Source organism: Anomaloglossus baeobatrachus, chromosome 8 (genome assembly GCF_048569485.1).
Source record: "Anomaloglossus baeobatrachus isolate aAnoBae1 chromosome 8, aAnoBae1.hap1, whole genome shotgun sequence".
NCBI lineage: Eukaryota > Metazoa > Chordata > Amphibia > Anura > Aromobatidae > Anomaloglossus > Anomaloglossus baeobatrachus.
Window position 1 is genome coordinate 184,038,222 of NC_134360.1, and position 21,654 is coordinate 184,059,875.

General features: G+C 44.5%; 1 protein-coding gene across 1 annotated transcript in view; it reads left to right on the forward strand.

Annotated features, from left to right (window-relative positions):
- LOC142249378 (calcium-activated chloride channel regulator 1-like) overlaps nt 1-21,654 on the forward strand; it is a 58,993-nt gene that overhangs the window by 33,039 nt on the left and 4,300 nt on the right. The window contains exons 7-13 of the mRNA XM_075321014.1: nt 1,480-1,707; nt 1,796-1,970; nt 5,600-5,706; nt 10,924-11,145; nt 11,835-12,105; nt 13,853-14,017; nt 16,103-16,339. Of these exons, the coding sequence (XP_075177129.1) occupies nt 1,480-1,707; nt 1,796-1,970; nt 5,600-5,706; nt 10,924-11,145; nt 11,835-12,105; nt 13,853-14,017; nt 16,103-16,339 (1,405 nt within the window). The remainder of the gene's footprint in view (nt 1-1,479; nt 1,708-1,795; nt 1,971-5,599; nt 5,707-10,923; nt 11,146-11,834; nt 12,106-13,852; nt 14,018-16,102; nt 16,340-21,654) is intronic.

Below are 21,654 nucleotides of genomic sequence, written 5' to 3' on the forward strand. Positions count from 1 at the left end.
GTCAGCCCAGGTCACTGCAGGGGATGACAAGTGCTGCTGTCAGCGAGGTACATTACCTGCGCTGATCTCCTGCACTGCTGACAGCACCTGTCACTGAGTTCAATGACCGCCACCTTCACAGCCAAGTATCGCGAGCGGCCCGTGACGTCACTGCTAGTCAGTCTCGGGTCGGAAGCGAGAGAAGGTGATGTGACAAGCGGCGGCCATGGAGGACAGTGACAGCGCTGAGCTCGGGACTTCATCACCGCAGGTAAGCCGAGCGGGACCATGTGTGCAGAGTGCAGGTGGGCGGAGCCATGTGTGCTGGCGGCGGAGTGCGAAGTGGGTGGCGCTGAGGATGTCAGTGTCGTGGACTGCTTGGCTAGGGACAGGTGAGTGTGAGTGTGTGTGTGTGTGTACATGCCGCGTGCAGGAGGGGGCGGAGTGAGCTGAACGGGGAAGTGTGGGCTTCCTGCACATAACTAGGATAAACATCGGGTTACTAACCAAAGCGCTTTGCTTGGATACCCGATGTTTATCTTGGTTACCAGCTTCTGGCAGGCTGCGAGCGATGGCTCCTGCACACTGTAGCTGTAAAAAGCCCTGCTTTTTGCTGCTAGAACCGTTCTCGAACGTATCTAGAACTATCGAGCTTTAGCAAAAAGCTCGAGATCTAGTTCGATCTAGAACAGCCCCCACAATCACTCGAGCCGCGAACTGGAGAACCTCGAACCGCGCTCAACTCTAGTCGTTAGTGACGCACATCCGGCATCCTCAGAGATATCGTACCGTGTGACACCTCCGAACGACTGTAAACGAGCAAAAATACTCACCTTATTGTTGCTCGTTGACACCGAACGTCCCTCCCCCTTCAGGAAGAGGATGTTCGCCGCCCACAGCGACGTCGCCCGGGAGGTAAGTGCATGTGACAGGGGGTTAACGACTTTGTGCGCCACGGGCAACTAATTGTCCGTGACGCACAAACGACGGGGGTGGGTAAGATCGTAAGGTCGCACGATAGATTGTCCCGTGTGACGCTGGCATTAGTCCCAAATTATACATGGCCAAAGAGTCTGCAGAATCAAGTTCAGAACCAAATTTACTAGCCCCGGTTCTGTTGATGAGCCACAAACCTCCCAAAAACCACAACTGGAAAAAAAAGTAACATTTGAGCAGCAAATTTATCAACCACTTAATATCAGCCCCAGAGACATTTGTATTGTCTTTTTCCTCTGCAGAATGTCATGAACATTGTATCCCAAAATAAAAGGACAGTGCTGAACTAAAAACTGACCAGCTAATGATATCTGGGACACTAGTTATTGTTACACCATGTTGTCTCCCATCAGCCATGCGTTTGCTAGGTATCATTTTTACTTACCTGGAACAGTTGTGAAATAGACTTATGCAAAATGCCATAAACAAAAGACCTTCCCTTGCTCCTAAGTACAAAGCTGGTATGTGCACTGCTAACTAGCGTTATCTTTTATGTCTTTCCAGTCAAATCGTCTTAATCGATTGTTTCAAGCAGCTGAATTTTTCCTTACTCAGATTGTTGAGACCAAGACTTACGTCGGGATTGTTGAGTTCTATCTCTATTCATTCCCTAATACTCAACTTATTCAAATAAATAATGAAAATGATCGTGCAAAGTTAATAAAATTTCTTCCCTCTACGGTTGCAAATATGGGTGCCGATATCTGTAAAGGAATTATTGAGTCACTTAAGGTATACTATTTTACTAAGTCCAAGTTAATATTAAAGTTTAACAACATCAAATGTACCTCCTATTAATTTTTTTTTATTCTCATTGTAGGTAAATAAACAGTTGGATGGCTCAACTGCTGGAACTGAAATATTACTAGCCTCAGATGGAGACTTAGATCTCGCAACGTGCTCTGGGGACATATTAGCTAGTGGTGCAGTTATCCATATATTAGCACTTGGCTCTGATACATCAAAGAAACTTGAAGACATTGCGCTCATGACTGGTAGGTATAGACAATTGATATTTACTATCAGGGTTGGGTCTATAAAAAGCTGTAAACAACTCCACTCCAAATGCCCATCCATGAGGAATGGTATTTTGACCTGATGAAGGAGAGAGAATTCTCCGAAACGCGTTGTTAAATAAACTCACCATTGATTTTTCCTGGAGTTTTCTTCTATTCATGGCAGCACGGCATTAACCCTTCCTGCACCATTCCAAATCATCCATGAGCCAAAGCTCATTCGAAAAAATGACCTACATATTCTCCCTCAAACAGGTGATCATTGTACAGCTGATCATACACATTAAAGGAATATTAGCCAATCTCGATCAATAATCCATAGTGTTTGGGGCAATTCCAACACTCCCCTATTGACAGATGTCAAAGGTAATAATGATTTGTCAGTTAGATTTGACTGCCTTTTTCTCGAGAGTTAAGCAACTTCCAGATGAGCTCGACTGCACATTCTTGCTCACCAAAATGTGTATGGGGAGGGCTCAAGAGACTCAACTGTTGGATTGTTGGCATATCCACAAGCTATCCTATCAATGTCTGGCAGATATTGGAGTTATTTCTCCTGATCCCACCCTACCGGGTTAAGAATTAATTTTAAACAGTGGTGCTTACAAGTTTGTGAACCCTTCAACATGTTCCATATTTATAAGTACGTTTGACATAAAAATACATCAATTTTCACAACATGCCTAAAAGTAGATAAAGAGAACCCAATCAAATGTTTCAAACTATTAGACTTATTTATTTATTTTTTTAAATGAGAAAAAACATCCAATATCACATTTTTGTGAATGTAGGTGAACCTTTGTTTTTAGTATCTGGTGTGACCAACTTATGTCACAATCACTATATCTATAGGTTTCTAGCAATTATTTATTAGCTTGTGGAGGGATGAGGGTCAGTGGGTGCTCTCATCCACTTGCCTTGCTGTCTTTAGAAAGATCGCCCAAGGCTGGGGCTCATCCCAATGAACACTCATACTCCGATAATACTGGGTGAGGGTAAGACTTTATTTGGTCACCAACAGTCAGCAGCATATAGTACATTCCCAGCAAGGACACCACATGTGTGCATGTGACAAAGTTTCACCCTTCCACTGGATCAAAACTTCAGGCAATCCGGGGCCAACTACCCAAGCCAGCAGCACCCCGCTTGGTAGGCACCCACTGAAAAGAGGTAGCAGCAAGCTTAGGAAACTGACCAAGCTCAGCAAGGTATATAGCCAGGTGATTGCACTGTCCCAACTTAGGTTCTCCAAATGAATTTGTGGGCTCAGTGTTGGGCAGTAGAGCAGATCTGTTATCCATCAACTGGAACCATGGTTCCTAAGCTGAGATTCTGTAGAATTACACCGGTGACATAAGCAGGCCCCTTTTTATATACCTCAACTATAATTTTAGGGCATTGGGCCCCACAGTACAGGAGGGAAATGCCTGTTCCCTCATTGGTTGCTAATTCAATCCGACTGCATAATTGTCTCCTGAATGATAAAGTCTAGTACACCACAGCGGGCTGATGCAGTCTGTATTCAGCGGGCATTTCAAAAATTAATAGGCAAACAGGGGCACTGGACAGTCTTACATGAAACAAAAGCTTATAACCCTTGACTTGAAAAATAAAAGAATAGTATGTCTGGCATAATTAAGAATAGTTCATCCCCGCACAAGTGTCCTGGTTAATGCTGAGTCATCACACTGCTAATCGGCTTGGAGGAATTTTAGCTCAATCCTCCAAACACAACAACTTGAACTCTATTATGTTGGTGGTTTTCTCCAATGAACTGTTCCAATCAGGTCCTTACTCAACATTTCTATAGGATTTATGTCAGGAATTTGGCTTGGTCATTCCAAAACGTTAACTTTGTAGTTAATCATTCTTTTGTAGAACGAATTGTGTGCTTTGGGTCATTGTCTTGCTGCGTGATGCACATACTATTGAGATTCAGCTCAAGGACAAAAATCCTAACATTTTCCTTTCGAATTTGCTGATTAGCAGCAATGTTCTTTTTGGAGAGCAGTGGCTTTTCCCTTGCAATTCTTCAATGCACACCATTGTTATTTAGAGTCTTCCATATGAGAGACATATGAGAAATAATATTAGCTAAAGTGAGGAAGGCCTTTAGTTGCTTAGAGGTTTCCTTGAGTTCATTTGTGGCTAACAGACTATTATACATCTTGCTCTCAGATTGATCGTTATTGGTTGACCACTCCCTGGGAGGGTAAAAATGGTGTAGAATTCCCTCTATTAGTACACCATCAGTCTGAAAGTGGATGGATTGAGTCCTAACTCTTTACGGATGGTTTTGTAACATTTTCCAGCCTGATAAGCATGAATTCAACAACTCTTCTGAAGTTTTCAGAAATCTCTTTTGTTCATACAGTATTACACTTACAGAAAAACGTTGAGAAAATGAGACTTTAATAGATCCCTCTTTAAATAAAGCAGTTTGCCCAATCACAGCTGAGACATCCTATTGATTGAGAACTGCAGGTTCTAATTTCACCTTCAAATTATCTGCTAATTCTAAAGATTCACATACATTTGACACTCACATATATTTGATATTGGATCATTTTTTCATTGACATAATTAGTCTTTTATTAACCTATTTGCTTGATCTGTCTCCCCTTACCTAGTTTTATCAAATCTGATGTAGTTTTAGTTCAAATTTATGCAGAAATAGAAATATGGAAAATTCTCAAGCGTTGATAAAGGGAACCGGTCAGGTGCAATATGAACAAAGAACCACGAGCAGCTCTGGGTGCATATTGCTAATCCCTGCATAACCGTCCCTGTATACACTAGCATAGATAAAGAGATATTTAGAAAAATAATTTCTAAAGATCTTTTATCTTATGCTAATGAGCAAGGGGACTAGTCCCAAGGGCTTTATATCCCCCGACTAGTTTTCCCTCTTAGCATTTTAGCATGCCCACAGTGAGTGCTAACATGCTATTCAATGCAGCATCAGGAGTGGTGCCGCGTGAACCTTTGTTCGCTGTGAACGCTGTTATGTATGCCAGGCACTTCTGGATATGCGCAGTAGACCTGTCTGAAGGCGGGAGACATACACCCAGCTTCATGCTGCACATGACCAGAAGTGCCCGGCATTCAGAAGTACGGTCACAGCAGACACAGGTACGTGCGGAACCACTCGTGACGATGCATTGAATAGCATGTTAGTACACCACTGTGGGCGTACTACCATGCTAAGAGGGCGGCTAGTCACGGGATTGAACGCCCTTGGGACTAGTCCCCTCCCTCATTACATAAGATAAAAGATCTTTAGAAATACTTTTTCTAAAGATCCCATTATCTATGCTACCAGACGCAGGGACGGTTAGGCAGGGATTAGCAATATACACCCAGAACTGCTTGTGGTTCTGGGTGCATATTGCACCTGACAGGTTCCCTATAAGTTTCTGGCACTGCTGACTGTATCTGCAGCTCTCTTTACTCACTTCTATAGGGGTCTAAGAACTGATGAATCCTCCTGCTCAGCTGTTTATATAACATGCGCTGAAAAAGTCAAAAGTAGGAATACCACTTAACGATTGGTGACTGGCAAAGTATTTAAAAACAAACAAAAATGAACAAGTTTCATTCCTTTGCAGGGGGACAGAAACATTTTGCTAAAGATGCATCTACCACAAACGACCTACTCTATGCCTTTTGTGCACTCTCAAGTCAAAATGGTGATGTTACTCAACAGTCTATCCTGGTAAGTTACTTGCTTTTATGTTAGTCCCAAAGACAAAGAATATAGTGGTGGTCAACTGTGCCTTCCACTGCTCCGTTCAGGATATTTAGTGGGGTCCCTTTTATGTCCATCATAAACATTTACAACATTGTGATCGTATGGGCAGATTTGTTGGGTTCACTTGAATATCATCAGGGAGGTATGCTCTATCAGCAATAAATAAATTTAAATGTTTGTACTAGTGGGACAAAAATAAAATATCTAAATAAAATAGTGAATGAAATAGTAGTTAAAAATGCATATGTAGCGCCCCTGAGACTGGTCGCTACAGGGTATATCATTATATCCTTCCCTGGCAGGTCGAGACGTTAATCTGGTAAGTTTAACACACACCACCATACAGCAGGGAGAAGCAGTCACTAGGAAAGGGTTAACAATGTTTCTACAGACACAGGTAGTGACTCAGCCAGTTCTTAGCCGGCCCAGGTTGCCATAGCAACTTGGGAAAGTGGTGGGGGCATGAGCAGTTAGGAGTAGAAAATGGATAGTTTCACTTTAGCTAGGCAGTACAGCTTGGACACGAGACAGAGCAGATGTGTGCAGCTCCCTGAAGGGAGGCTGTCAGGGCTTCAGGGAGGCAAAACAGAGCTTTCTGGATGTAATACCGAGCAGACAGAACCACCAAGCTGGGGGGCCAGTAACATCTATAGAGACGGGACCCGGTACCTGTAATCGTGGACCAGAAGAAAGTAGTCGCCAGAGAATGGGACTGAGTACAAGAGAGAGGTACAGAGCCCTAGTCACAATGGCCGTGACGCGACAGCAGAGAGGGAGCCTGGGGAGAGGGATAGGAGTCTGACCCACAAGAGGCTCAGGCTGCCGGCCGTTCTGGCCAGGACCGGGGGAGAGTACAGAGTTCTAAATGGAGGAGAGAGGTCACAGATTGTCAAACCGGATCCAGCCTCTGACCTTCATGGGAAGCGACCGGAGTCTCTGATGGCGAGGACCAGCACCCGGGGTGTGATGCCACCTGAGCCAGTAAATGAAGTGACTGGAACCCGCACCTGGTGACTTTGTGAATAACTGCCACTGCCCTGCGCTCTGGCGCTCCCGTGGACTGCCTCCCGCATTCTTACCAACCTCCTGGGGTACCCCGCTCCACCCATGGGGAGCGATACCATCCCGGCTGCACATAACACCTGCCCCGGAGAGAGACTGTTCTGCGACGGCTAGTTCCTGGCCGCATACCGCTGGTGGCGCTGCGAAGCATCCCCATTCCCCATCCAGTACCCATTCTCCATCCCATCTGTGAGAGGACTAGTCGCAGGAAGGGTCGGCGGCGGAGGAGAACGAGACCCCAGTCACCGCTGCAACCGGTGATACGCTTCCCAGGGGCCCGTCACCCTTCTTCCATCCCCATCTGTATTGGACACTTGTCCATTTACTGTTTTGTTTTTTTCATGTAGCCGACGGGGTCATGGAACCGGGTCAGGCCAGTCACAGCTACCCTAAGGAACCACTGGCCCGGTGACGAGTACCCTAAGGCCCCGTGGGATGCTACACATATATAAAAATAGCTACAACTATTAAAATGGTTCTAAATAGATAAAAAGTGCATTAAAAAATTCTAAAAAGTTATCTCTTAATAAATTTGACGTAAAAAATGTCTAACTTTTTTTGGGAAATACAAAAAAATACATAAAATTTTTACACAGTGATATTAGATGAAAAATTAAAGCACCACTCCAGTGTTTTGATTTTTTTTTCAGCACCTCAGTGGTACTTTAAAGTCCCCTGTTCTGGTCTTACGCTCACCATCTGACAGCTTCATCCTTTTCTATTGTTGCTCTGGTCCCCTGACGCAATCGTGTGCCCATAAATTCTGTATGGCCAGAAGTCACGTCACAAGCACACTCAATGCATCTCTATAAGAGCAAGAACGAGGCTCGCATAAAATTGTTTTGAGTTGTGACCTCCGGTGCCTCCATGAAACACCTGAGACTGACCAGAGCGGCGCTGGAAACAGATGAAGACTCTAGAAGGTTAGTATAAGACCCGAGTCATGAGACTTTAATTTAAAGCACCACTCACACTTCACAGTGGTGAAATTTAAAAAAAAATGCTGGAATGCTGCTTTAATAAATAATGTTTTAGCTCTTGGTGAGAGTAGGTTAACATGTTACCATTGGCGCACAGTCAAGATTGAGTGTGAGGTGGCCAATTTCTGGCAAGTCACATGCTGTCAAATAGATTACTGGAAAATGAGTGTAACATTTGCACAACTGCATGTCCATTAACAAGTTATCATTTTCTATTCGTTACCCAAAAATAATGACGCATCTTGCCTACTACTACTTGCTTACATCTTGCCTGCCATGCCGTCTTATATCTGAGGCCATGAAGCAAAAATAAAGGAAAATGAAAGCTTATATCTTTAAGACATAAATAATCTCGATACTGATTCTTACTTACACCACATTTTTTTTTATCAACTTTTTGTTTTTGAATTTTTTTTTTTACAATTATATAAACAATCACAGGTAAGAAATGAACAATACATTCCACAGATATGCAGTTCCATATATCAACATAATACCTACCACAACTTATTATATTGGCTGTTTGGATAGTAATAACCCCCACCTAACCTCCTTGTGTGGCACAGTTGGCTTTAATTTTGTTAATTTAGGCTACTGTCACAGAGCTGTCTTTTGCCGTCAGGCACAATCCGGTGTGTGCCTGATGCAACAGATTCGGCGCAGATTGTGGTAAAACTGATGCGACGGATCCGGTGAAAAAACGGATCCATTGTTGCAGTTTGTACCGAGAAACCAGCTGTGGCTGCGGGTAACCTGAGTGACGTTACCGCTGACAGTGCGACTTACTTCAGTTGCTTCATGGAGCTACAGCTAGCGGTGGTGTTCTACGGCCGCTGCTGTCAGCTTCCGATGTAGCAGAGCTGAAAGCATCGTGGGACCTCGTGTGGATTACGCCGGACCTGGAGGGGTATTTGAGGATTAATAAAGTGGTGAAAGAGGGGGCTTTTTTCTCTTTTATTTCAAATAAAGGATTTTTCGGTGTTTGTGTTTTTTTTACTTTCACTACAGTTTAGTGATGGGGGGGACTTAGTGGCGGCTAGCTATGGGCTGCCATTAACTCCTTATTACCCCGATTGCCACTGCACCAGGGCAATTTGGGATGATCTGGGTAGAGTCTCGGGACTGTCACATCTAATGGATGCGGTAATTCTGGGTGGCTGCTGGCTGATATTTTTAGGGTGGGGGGCTCCCCATAACGTGTTGCTCCCCATCCTGAGAATACCAGCCCTCAGCCGTGAGGCTTTACTTTGGCTGGTATCAAAATTGGGGAGGGACTGCATGTTATTTTTTTTTAATTATTTATTTATTGTACTGAATGATCTAGACCCACCCACCGGCGGCTCTAATTGGTTGCAGTCAGGCGAGCCCCCACGCTGGATGACAGCTGTCTCACTGCAACCAATCTTAGGCACTGGTGGGCGGGGAAGCAGTGAAATCGAGATGGAATAATGAGCGGTTTGCATTTTCAAAGCTGGAGAAGCCGCGGGAGCTTTGTGACAACTGTGCAGCGCCATGCCGCGCCGGTGATTGGTGAGTATGAGAGAGGGGGTGAGAGGGAGAGACTGACCGACAGAGAGAGCGAGACTGACATCAACAGAGAGAGAAACCAACAGAGAGAGACCGACATCGTCAGAGAGAGAGAGATTTTCTAACTAGAAAGAAATTTACACATCTGAGCTCAGTTAGAAAAATCGGATCCATCGGTGGAATGCGTTTTTGCCGCAATAAGACGGCTCCGGTGCCCATAGGCTTCTATATTACAACACGACGCATGGCGCCGGATCTGGCACGGTACGGTTTTTTGCCGGTGACAAGAAAATGTTCCCTTGTGCATCCTTCCCGGCAGCCAGGCACAGAAATTTCACCGGATCTGGCGCACGCTGGCTAAAACGCAAGGGCTTTGGGCACAATCTGGCGCTAATACAATTCAGTGAGTATAAAAATGCATCCGGCGCTGCATCCGTTTTATCCGGTATTTGCCTAATTGTGCCTGACAGCAAAAAACGGATGTGTGAAAGCAGCCTTAGAGGGGATGTCCAGTGAAAAAAAATTATTAACTATCCATAGTGAGTGTCCTTCTGCTGAGATTTAGGGGCACTTTGCACACTACGACATCGCAGAAGCGATGTCGGTGGGGTCAAATTGAAAGTGACGCACATCCGGCGTCGCAGGCGATATCGTAGTGTGTAAAGCATGTTTGATACGATTAACGAGCGCAAAAGCGTCGTAATCGTATCAACGGTGTAGCGTCAGTAATTTCCATGAATTGGGAAAGACCGATGTTACGATGTTGTTCCTCGTTCCTGCGGCAGCACACATCGCTGTGTGTGAAGCCGCAGGAGCGAGGAACATCTACCTGCGTCCCGGCCGCAATGCGGAAGGAAGGAGGTGGCCGGGATGTTTACGTCCCGCTCATCTCCGCCCCTCCGCTTCTATTGGCCGCCTGCCGTGTGACGTCGCTATGACGCCGCACGACCCGCCCCCTTAATAAGGAGGCGGATCGCCGCCCAGAGCGACATCGCAGGGCAGGTGAGTGCATGTGAAGCTGGCGTAGCGATAATGTTCGCTACGCCAGCTATCACCGTGATATCGCAGCTGCGACTGGGCGGGGACTATCGCGCTCGGCATCGCAGCATCGGGTGGCGATGTCGTAGTGTGCAAAGTGCCCCTTACACCAATCAACAGATCAGGTTGTTTTTATTCCTTATGAGACAGTTTTATCCATGTTGTGGCAGGTCAGACTCCCCGGCCCCTACTGTGTTCATTCACCATGGGGCTGTCGGAAAAAGTCATCTACAGCGCTTGGCTATCCCATAGGGAGTGAATAGAGTGCAGATGTGCACTTCTGCTCCATTAACATGATTAAAAGCCAATGGGTGCAGGTTCTAATATTGGACTGTGGATAGGCGATAGGTGGATAGTTTTAGTTTCACAGATAATCCCTTTAATGAAGTAGCCTGGCTTTAAAATGTAAAGGTATCAAGTAAATATCTAGTATCATTCTCATGTATGGTATTAATTCAATTATTTTTATCCAAAATAAACCTGTTACTTTGGAACTTCCTAAAAACTACATTCAGAAAAAATCGATTACATAACAAATTGTAATGTTTCTTGCCTGTCTTCTGTTTTATAACAGCTGGAAAGTAGGAGTGCGAATCTTAAGCCAGAAGGTTGTTTGAACAGCACCGTTTTCATTGACAGCACCATTGGCACATCCACATTCTTCCTAGTAACCTGGCAAGATGCTGAACCCAGCATCCATCTGAAGGATCCCAAAGGAACCAGCTACAATGAGACTCAATTCACCAATAAAACGCTTTCAAAATCATCTAGACTTCAAATTCCATTAAAAGCTGAGGTAAAATATACTAATCAGGATGGCATCATTTAAAGTGAATTAGTGAGCACATTTTTGCTATGTAATCGGAGCTCTGCATGATGTAGAGACAGAGACCCTGATTCCAATGATGTATTACTTACTGGATAGCTTGATGTCGTTTTGATAAAATCCCTGTTTTTCTGCTATAGATGTAGCAGAGCTCTGAATGCTGAGCTGTGTATAACTCCATCCACACCACTGATTGGCAGCTTCCTGTCTGCACTGTACATGATCAGCAAGCTGGTGGTGTGGTGGAGGTGGGATTACACATATTAGCTGGACTGTTTGCCATCTGACACCTAATTCTGTAGTGATAGTCTCTTACTGATAAAACACTTATTGAACTGAAACTACAGCAAGCTGCTGAACAAGTTTCAGGATCTCTGCCCCTACATGATGCTGCTCTCAGATTAAATATTAAAAACCTGCTGACAGTTTCCCTTTAAGGCTCAATAAAAAAAATCAGTTAATGCACGATTGTATATATTTAGGTTAAATTCATACTGTATAGTCTGGCTACATTTTTTAAATAAAATTACATTAAAATATATTACAGAATGTCAGAGGTAAAAATGAAAACGTGTTTACGGTAAATACTATATGAACATTCACTTTCAAACATTTTATGTTGTTTATATAATGTACAATATCTGTTTTTGTTTCTTTAGACTGGAGCCTGGAATTACTCCATTTGTAATAAGCTTTACACTAATCAGATAGTAGGTATGACAGTGACATCTAAGGCGGCAGCTGAAAATGTGCCTCCAATAACCATAAACGTCCATATGAACACAGACACAAATGATTACCCCGATCCCATGATTATCTATGCATCAGTGCACCAAGGTCTGCTGACCCTGACAAACCTCCGAGTGACAGCAATTGTGGAAGCAGAAAGCGGAAATCCTGTGACCTTAGAACTTGTAGACAATGGAGCAGGTAACTTTCTATTTGTTAAGAAGTTCTTTACATCTTGCTGAAAAACATTACCTTTCAACAACATTCATAAATATAGAAGAATACTTTTTTTTGAGAAAAAAAATATACATATATTTTCTTAAAGGGAACAGGTCACCAGGATTTCCCCCTATAAGCTGCGGCCAACACCTGTGAGCCCTTATATACACCTTTCTAGAATACTGTATATAAGGGCCAAGGCCGATCTGTATAACGTAAAAAAAACTCCTTTATTATACTCACATGGGGGGCAGTTGGGTTCAATGGGTGTCGCTGGTCTGTGGTCTTGCGCATCCTCTGTCCTGTGCAGTCGCCTTCCTCCTTTCCCTGCTCTGTGTGGCTTATGCTTCCTACATCATCCCCACAAAGGACTCCATTTGACTCCTGCGCAGGCGCACATATAGTGCACATAAGCGGGTCTTTGACCTTTCCCCGCACCTTCGCATACAGTACTTTGTTCTGCCCTCAGCAGGACAGATCTGTCACGTCCTCACCAGAGTCCGCTCCTGCGACTTCTGCTTCAGTCACCAGGCACCGCCGTATTTCCACCATAGACTGTGCTGGTGATAGAAGAGGAGTCAGTGCCAGTGGCTCTGGTGGGCGCAAGCTCCACTCATCCACTAAGCTGGGTTTCCCTGGAACCTGCAGTACCACTGGCTGACTGTAGGTGGTGTGTATCTTCCAGGTGAAGCTACCACACTTCAGCTACAGCCAATGGGAAGACACCACACCCTTCATATTCCCCTCCTGTCTGCTGGTCCCTGTCAGATATAGTTTTGTGTGTCTGGTTCCTGTGCTGTTCTGACTATTGATCCCTGTGTTTTTACCCCTGCCTAGTCTCTGACTACTCTCCTGTCTGCTGTTTTTGTACCTCACTGCCATTTCTAGGTTTGACCTCTGCCTGATTTCCTGACTACGCTCCTTCTGCTGATTTTGTCTCTTTTTGTGCCTCCTAGTTTGGACACTGCTTGACAGCCACTCTTTCCTGGATTGCAGCCTTCCATAGGCAGTGATCTCCTGGACCTTGTGTAATTCCAAATCCATGTACAGCCGTTAAAGGGTTTCAGGGTTCTTGAGATCCTGCCGACTTGGTGGCTAGCCCTAGTATGTATGTGACAGGCTGTGGTCAAGGGCAGACGTTACAAGATCAAAGTGCGCATGTAGAGGAGCGTAATTGAGGCCCCTAGGTGAGTAAAATAAAGGTGTTTTTTTTACATTATACAGATTGGCCTGGGCTCCTATATACTGTATTCTAGAATACTGTTTATAAGGGCTCACTGGTGGGGCCGCAGCTCATAAATGAAAATCCTGGTGACAGATTCCCTTTAAGGGAGTTGTCCAGTGGCAACAAGATAGGTGATAATTTGTTGATCAGTGGGGATCCGACCACTGGGACCTGCACAGATCATCAGACTGGAGAACATATACCCCCATTTGAATGGAGCAGTAGTGCACATGCTCAACTCCCCAATATATCCTCCATTCGGGGCTGCTGAGCACAATATTTAGTTTTTTTAGGTAGCCACATAGAGAATGAATGAAGCAGGTATCCAACTGCTTTTCTATTTAGTAGCGGGCATAAAGGTTCCCAGTTCTGCTGATCAGTGTGAGTCCCAGCGGTTGGACCCCACCGATCATCCAGTAGATAGGTGATAACTTGTTTTATACTTTTGAAGTATAAAGTATATTCAGATTATAAAGTATATATTCATGCCTTTATTTTTATTAGGCGCCGATGTCTTTAAGAATGATGGGATCTATTCAAGATACTTCACTTCTTTCTCTCAAAATGGAAGATACAACTTAAAAGTACATGTAGAAAGTCAAGAGACAGACGCCACGCTTGTGCTGCCCAGAAATCACGCTCTTTATATTCCTGGATATATGGAGGACGGTATGTAATTTTATATGTATAGTTTTTAGTCTTCACATAACCTATACACATTACAGAGCCGGCTGCAAGAGACGGTCTGGCGGCACATGGGCTCCTCTACAGCTCTGTACGATACGCCTCTTGTTTTCATCTCATTCTGTATCTACTGTCATGGTAGATATTCTAATACATTTTAATTTTTATGTCAGAAATCAATAGTACACATGAGAATAAGTGTGACGCCCGGGCTTATCAGGTCGTCACAGGATATTGTGCAATCTGCCTTTCTGCACAGTATCCACCCTCCTTGGTTACAGATCCTGGTACTTCAGTGTTGTTAACAGCTTGGCCAATCAAAATCCTAGGAACACTTCCCACTTGAACCTACCAGACACACTATTGGGGGGCCTGAAGGGAATAGGGCCGCCCACATGGGGGGGTTGGTGAGGAGAAAGTGAGGACAGTGACAGTCGAGAGTTGAGAGTTGTGAGTTGAGAGTGAAGGAGAGAGGAGATGAAGTGGCTCTCGTGAGGAGAGGCCACGGAGGAGAGCTCCTGTATGCTAGGTGGCAGACTTTAGTCTGGGTCTGGTAGGAGCTGGAACCTGGTTGCAGGGGACAGTGTCAAGGGGCACGGACTGCCGAGGAGGGCAGCCGGCGGCATTGAGCTATCACTGGGCAGGGGCCAGGGCACGACGGGGTACGTGGACCCCAGGCTGGAAAGTAGCTTCACGCGTTTCGGTAATTTACCCGACGGGGGTGAAGACTTCAAGTGTCATCCCCAACCTGCTCCAAAATCGGGGTACTAGCACACCGATGGGATAGGACTTTCCCACTACAGTCCAAAGAAATCCTACGCTTGAACCCTGAGAGCAAGCTCAGTCCGTTAGCCATACGGGTGAGCGGGACCCAGAGAGTTTCATACCAACGGGTACAACCGAGACTAAGGTGCCAGGGATAGGGCCACAGACCAACCACACCGAGGGCACAGATCCAGGCGTGCTCCCCGCAGGCTACAGTGGTGCTCAGAACTTTTGTTTACAAGCTATCGGTGTTGTTATTCTGGGACTGAGTGAGTACCTTGGAAACCCCTGTTCCTATTCCCCAACAGCACCGAAACACCATTCATCATCAACGAGCCCCGGGACACAAACCCCCTACCCACAGAAGGGGTTAAACATCAGGCTGCCACACCATTGTCACCGGGCTCCCCAACGGCAGCGGTGGTCCCTCACATTACCACGCACCGTGGGTGGCGTCACCAACTTGCCAAAAAAACCCTTGTACATATCCCCCCCCTTCTTTTAATTGAGTGACCGCGCGACCCCCGGGTCCAGAGACCCCTCGAGCCACCGCGGATCCGGATCCGAGCGGCGGCAGCAGCCCGGCTGCTCGCATGGGGGCGGTACATAAGCAACTTTGTAATATATGTTATCAGACAAATCTGCTTCTTTCTCTGCCAGAATTGATCAGTCATTATCAAAATTCTCAGCTCTGAGGTCAAATCTGTATTCAGTGAAGACTTTCCCATTACTGAGAAGTTGGAAATCCGGAAGTTGACATCCGGTGATGTCAAGTCAACTGGAAGTTGACTTGACATCACCGTATCTCAGAGGTCAATGAGCCCCGGGGGTTACGTGATGCAGATGAGTATACTGTAATAGCGTCACTCAGAGGCAGAATTGACTACACAATGTATTTGAGAAAAACCTTCTTTATAAGCTTTACATCGAAGTGTGGCCACTATGCTGTGTAGTGGACCACACCTTTAAGACTCATTCCTAAAGATGCTGAAAGAGGTGATAGGTTGGGCAGCCTGCCGAAAGTGGTCACAAAAGTCTTAAAAAATAAATAGGGTGTAGAATAACCTTCTTGGAGCTCAGAACTACAGAAATAACTTGGATTTGAGAATAACCCTTTAATAAAGAGTCCGTTCTCAGCACAACAAATGCCTAAAAGATTATTTTTACGCTTTTATCTAATAAGTAAGCAATATTGTTTGTTTTACTTTTATCAGATATTGGGGGATATTTCTGGACCATGTATATCTAGCAAACATTCTTATGAACATACACATGCTTCAATTATTTCATCATACATTTGTATAGGTGGAGAAACTATGAATCCTCCAAGACCGTCCGTTACTGAAGATGATCTTCGTATTAGTGTTGGACAAATCAGTAGAGCGGCTACAGGGGGTTCTTTCATTGTAAATAACGTGCCAACCCCCCCTCGACCTATCATCCATAAACCTTGCAAAATAATTGATCTGGAAGCAAATACACAAGGAAACTCAGTGGTCTTGTCTTGGACAGCAAGCGGCGAGGATCTGGACCAAGGCAAAGGTAAGTTTTAATGGAGACTATGTATGGACTGTATGTCAAATACTGTAAAACTGTAACACTTTAGAATGCCTTACAGTAAAGGTCTACTGTTTAATGACTTTTCATAGTTGTTATTACTAAGCAAACTAAAATAAAAACTAAAACGTAACAATGCTACTTGTTTAGCATGTAAAAGAGCATTGCCCTCCTTTATTGGACACTATAGTTTAATAAGATTTTTTTTTTAAAGATTAAACAATAGAAAATATGACATCCTGTACATGGATAATTAAACAGAGAGGTGCAAGAATTCATTACTGCCAATTCTATTCTAATTCACTCTTTCCAGGTAACAATACAAGCTTATGCTATTGCTTATTACTAAGCAAAGTAAAACCAAAACTAGGTATAACGATGCTATTTGTGTAACATGCGAAGGAGCTTTGCCCTCCTATATTGGACTCTATATTTTAATAAGAGTTTTTTTAATGATTAAACAATAAAAAACATGACATCCTGTACATTGATAACTGTTTTGCGTCAGTCACTTCATCGAAATGTGCGTTGGGGTCTATGCGGACGGACCCTCGATACATCCCTACATGGGTAATATATATAATTTTCTTTCCTTAACCCTTTAATGCAGACTTTGCTGACAGAATGATGGCAACTTATGCCCATTTAGACACAGCCTAACATGGGCAAGAGGCGCTTCTGCACTAGACATTGACACTTTACAGGTCTAACGTTTACTATCTAAGCAATTTGCAATTATCCTTGTTCCAATCCCTCAATGCTAATACTATGTATGTAATGATGGCAACTTTGCCTCTTCAGTATTGATTTTGTATTGCGAGGAAGCTTATTGTGCTATTTTGCATCTAGTGTATAGAATTAATGTACACTATCTAGTTAATAAATTTGGATTCAATTGTAAATTCATGTATTTTTTAGGAGATTTGATTGATAAAACTCTGATAAAGCCACTAGATGGCAGCACTTTTTAATTAAATTGATGTTGTATGTAATCTCCAATTACCATCAATTTGTAACATGTACCTTGAGACTTGACTTTTCTAGTGGCTTTTGTAGCTATGGGCCCATCCTGCTCTTTCATCGAAGACATTCCTTGTTTTCACATAATATGTTTTTAATAACTTGTCTAATAAAATGTTGTATTCTTATTTTATGCTAAAAAGACTAGCTTCTTCTGTTCAAAAATTGCTCTAAAGGAGTAAGAACTTTAATGTGTTCCTTAACTGGGATTTTATTTTTGCAGGAAGTAGCAGATCTTTGTCAATGCAACCAGTCCATCTAAATGCTGACTTCATTAATTGAAAATTAAATGCTATTTAAATGGTTAAATAGCTGTTAATTTAAGCTATTTCTGATTGCTGCTGTTACAGTTGGATGCCGGCTGTATACCATGACCAACATCTCCTTGGCGTAATGTGGGCTCAGGTCCGGAGCCCTCACCATACTAACATACCTTACATAGGATATACTATTTCATTCTAAGTCTGAAAGAGTGGGAAAGCCACTTGGAAAGCCAAATGCCCTTTTGGTGTCTGTTATTGCCGCTCTACTTGTAGCGCCCCACGGGGCCTTAGGGTACTTAGGGTCAGTGGTTTCTTGGGGTTGCTGTCACTGGCCTGACCCGGCTCCGTGGCACTGTCGGCTACATGAGAAAAACATAACAACAAACAAACAGATGTCCAGTGTAAATGGGGATGGAAGGAGGGTGATGGGTCCCTGGGAAGCAGGTCGCCGGTTGCAATGGCGACTGGGTCTCAGCCTCCTCTGCAGCAGACCCTTCCTGTGACTGTTCCTCTCCAAGGGCGGTGTTGGATGGGAATGGGGGATGCTTCGCAGCGCCCCCCGCGCTGCTCAGCCAGGGATTAGCCACCGTTGCAGAGTCTCTCTCCGGGGCAGATGTTGGGTGCAGCCAGGATGTTATCGCTCCCCATGGGCGGAGCGGGATTACCCCGGGAGGTTGGTGAGTATGGGGCGGCAGTCCACAGGAGCGCCGGTGTGCAGGACGGCGGCATTTACTCACAGAGTTACTGGGTGCGGGTTCCAGGTGCTTTTATTCACTGGTAAGCTGGTATCGCGCCCCAGGTGCTGGTTCTCGCGGTCAGAGACTCAGGTTGATCTCGGACAGGTCAGAGGTCTGGTCCGGTCTGGTAATCAGTGGGCTCTTTCCTCTGTGCACTACTATGTACTTGGTGGGTACAGTAGCCTGAAGTGTTTAGGGTCCCCTCCTGGTCTTTCAGTCTTGGCCTGTATGCAGGCAGCTTGAACCTTGTCTGGGTTGGACCTCTGTCTCAGCTCCCTGGGTTCTCCCTTCGCTGCTGTGCTTCGGGCTCTTAGGTTGGTGAGGGACCGTGGAGATCCCCTTACCGGGCAGATTTGTCATATGAACCTGGAGCGTCTGTCTGACCTAGGGTTCTGCACCCTGCCTTGCTCAGTCCTGTGAGTACTCCCTGTACTCTCCCAGCGACTGTACTTCTTTAGCCCACGATTACTGGTACCGGGTCCCGTCCCTCCATGTGTTACTAGCCCCGGTCTGGCTGGCTCCCCTCTGCAGGAAACTCCTGCAGAGGTCGGTGTGGTGTTACATCCCAGATGGTTCTGTTCTTTCCCAAAAGGGGTGCCTGGCAGGCGACCCCTCAGGGAGCTGCTCCACAGCATGTATGCTCTGTCTCTGTCTGACTGGAACTGAACTCTACTTCCTGTCTGCTTTGTAATTTACTCCTACTCCTGCCCCCCCACCTTTGCAAGGATAAGGATCCAGATCGTTGTTATGGTGACCTGGGTCTGCTAAAAATTGGCTGAGCCACTTCCTGGCTGTGTTTGGACGAGCTATGTGAGAGAAATTATTAACTCTTTCCTAGTGACTGCTTCTCCCTGACCCTGGTTCTCCAGGTCCAGTTGATCTGGGGAGCCCCCAGGCTGCCTGGCATCCTGTTACCCACAATGGACACAGTATGTTAAGGGGGTGCCCATAATGACCCAGACCTGAACCCAGTCCCCATTGGGGAGGGCATCCCTGTTGTATGGTGATGTGAGGTGTGTGTAATCTTACCGAGTTAACCTTTTCCTGCTCGGGAAAGATATAATTATATACCCTGTAGCGACTAGTCTCAGGGGCGCTACATACTCTCTCTACAATATTCAGGGGCCACAATCCTAGCCCTCCATCCAAAAGATTGAAGATTTGACATCAATGCCTTTAGGGAGATAACCATAATATACCAGACAACACTGTTTATATATTTTTACAGATCATAGAGTGGGTCCCCACTAATAGGCATTTACAACTGTGTTATTGCTTTGCATAAGCATGCCCTATAGTAAACACCCCACTGTTGGAGATTTTAATTAGGAAATGTTTACCGGTTAGAATCATGTTCAATGTAAACATGTACGTGGATTGAAAATGAATCTGCCACTGTCTTGAACAATTTGAGGACTGTTGACCAACTGGGCCCTACTGTTGTGTTCAAGACATTAACTAACTGGTCCCCAAGATTGTCTTATCCATCCATTTGCGAAGGAATAAACCACACTGCCACCAAAGAGGGGAGCACAGCTTATTATTTTGAGAGAAAAGTATATTTGCCAGATAAGTATGGCTTCACTGCCATAGCCCGAAAGGACTAGTACAGTCCCTGACAAAAGTTCTGTCGCTTATCCATGCTTTGTAAATAAAAGCTTATAACCAGACTTTAAATTCATCCATTGGTTTCATAAATTACTCTTTTGAAAGCTCAAACCCTCCCAGATTTGGTTCAGATTTTAGCAAAACAAAAGTTGTGTCGCCTTGCCAGAAAATTGCACCCAATCCTAGTTTACATCCTCACCTGTGCTCACTAAATTATGGGTTAATTAGTGGGTGTGTATAAAAAGAAACCCAGTACCCCAGACCTTCACTTGAACTGCAACTTGACCTCTGACAACATGCCAAAAATCCACCCTGTGACCAAAGCCTTGATTATCAAGAGGCTGAAGACCAGATCCACTGCAGAGGTGGCTGGCACCTTAAATGTGTCTCAGCGTCAAGTACAAAGAATTAAAAAAAGATTTGAAGAGACTGGAGATGTTTTTAAAAAGCCCAGGTCCGGCAGACCCTGCAAGACAACTGCTCAGGAGGAACGTTGTTGGTTAGAAAATCCAATGCCAGCCTCTCTTCCACTGCAGGAGAGCTCCAAAAGGCCTGGTCACCTCAAGTCCCTGTGTTAACTAAAACAGTTTGTAGGATTCTGTCTCGAAATGGCCTCCATGGTCGAATCAATGCTCAGAAGCCAGCACTAAACAAAAGTCAATTAAAAAACCGTGTGGCATTTGCAAAGTCCCACAGCCTGCTAAACAGATGGACACTGGAAAAGTGGCAGAAGGTGGATTTCTCTGATGAATCTTCAGTTGAACTACACCACAGCTGCCGCAAATACTGCAGGAGACCTACTGGAGCCCGTATGGATCTAGAAAACAGTTAAGTTTGGTGGTGGAAAGATCATGGTCTGGGGTTACATTCAGTATAGGGGTGTGCAAAACATTTGCAAGGTGGAAGGCAATATCAATAGCCTAAAATATCAAGAAGTATTAGCTACCTCTTACATTCCCAATCATAAAAGGGGTCAAATTCTGCAGCAGAATGGTGCTCCATCTCATACATCCATCTCTACAACAAAGTTCCTCCTGGCAAAGAAGATCAAGGTGCTCAAGGACTGGCCAGCCCAGTCACCAGACATGAACATCATTGAGCATGTTTGGAGTAGGATGAAAGAGGAAGCTTTGAAGACAAAACCAAAGAATCTAGGTGAACTCTGGGAGGCATGTAAGACTGCATTCTTTGCTATTCCTGATGACTTCAATAAATTGTCTGAATCACTGTTGAACCACATGGATTCAGTCCTTCAAGCTCATGGAAGTCACACAAAATATTGAATATGGCTCTAATAGCACCACAACTTCATTCACCAATGTTATGCAACATAGCTTTGTATTAGAAGTTAATTATTTGTTTGAATTTCACATTACTTTCTGTGGGCGACAAAACTTTTGTCTTGCCAAAATCTGACCTTTCTGTGTTCATTAAATGATCAATATTTCAGCTTTGCAACAACTTTATTTTCATAACCTAAACCAAATTTGAGAGGTTTCAGCTTTCAAAAGAGTAATTTATAAAATCAATGGATGAATTTAAAGTCAGGTTATAAGCTTTTATTTACATAACATGGATAAGCGACAGAACTTCTGTCAGGGACTGTAGATTGCCACACTAGAGAGAGAACATATGTTGATGCTAGTTAGTAAAAAGGGTCACCACCACAAAG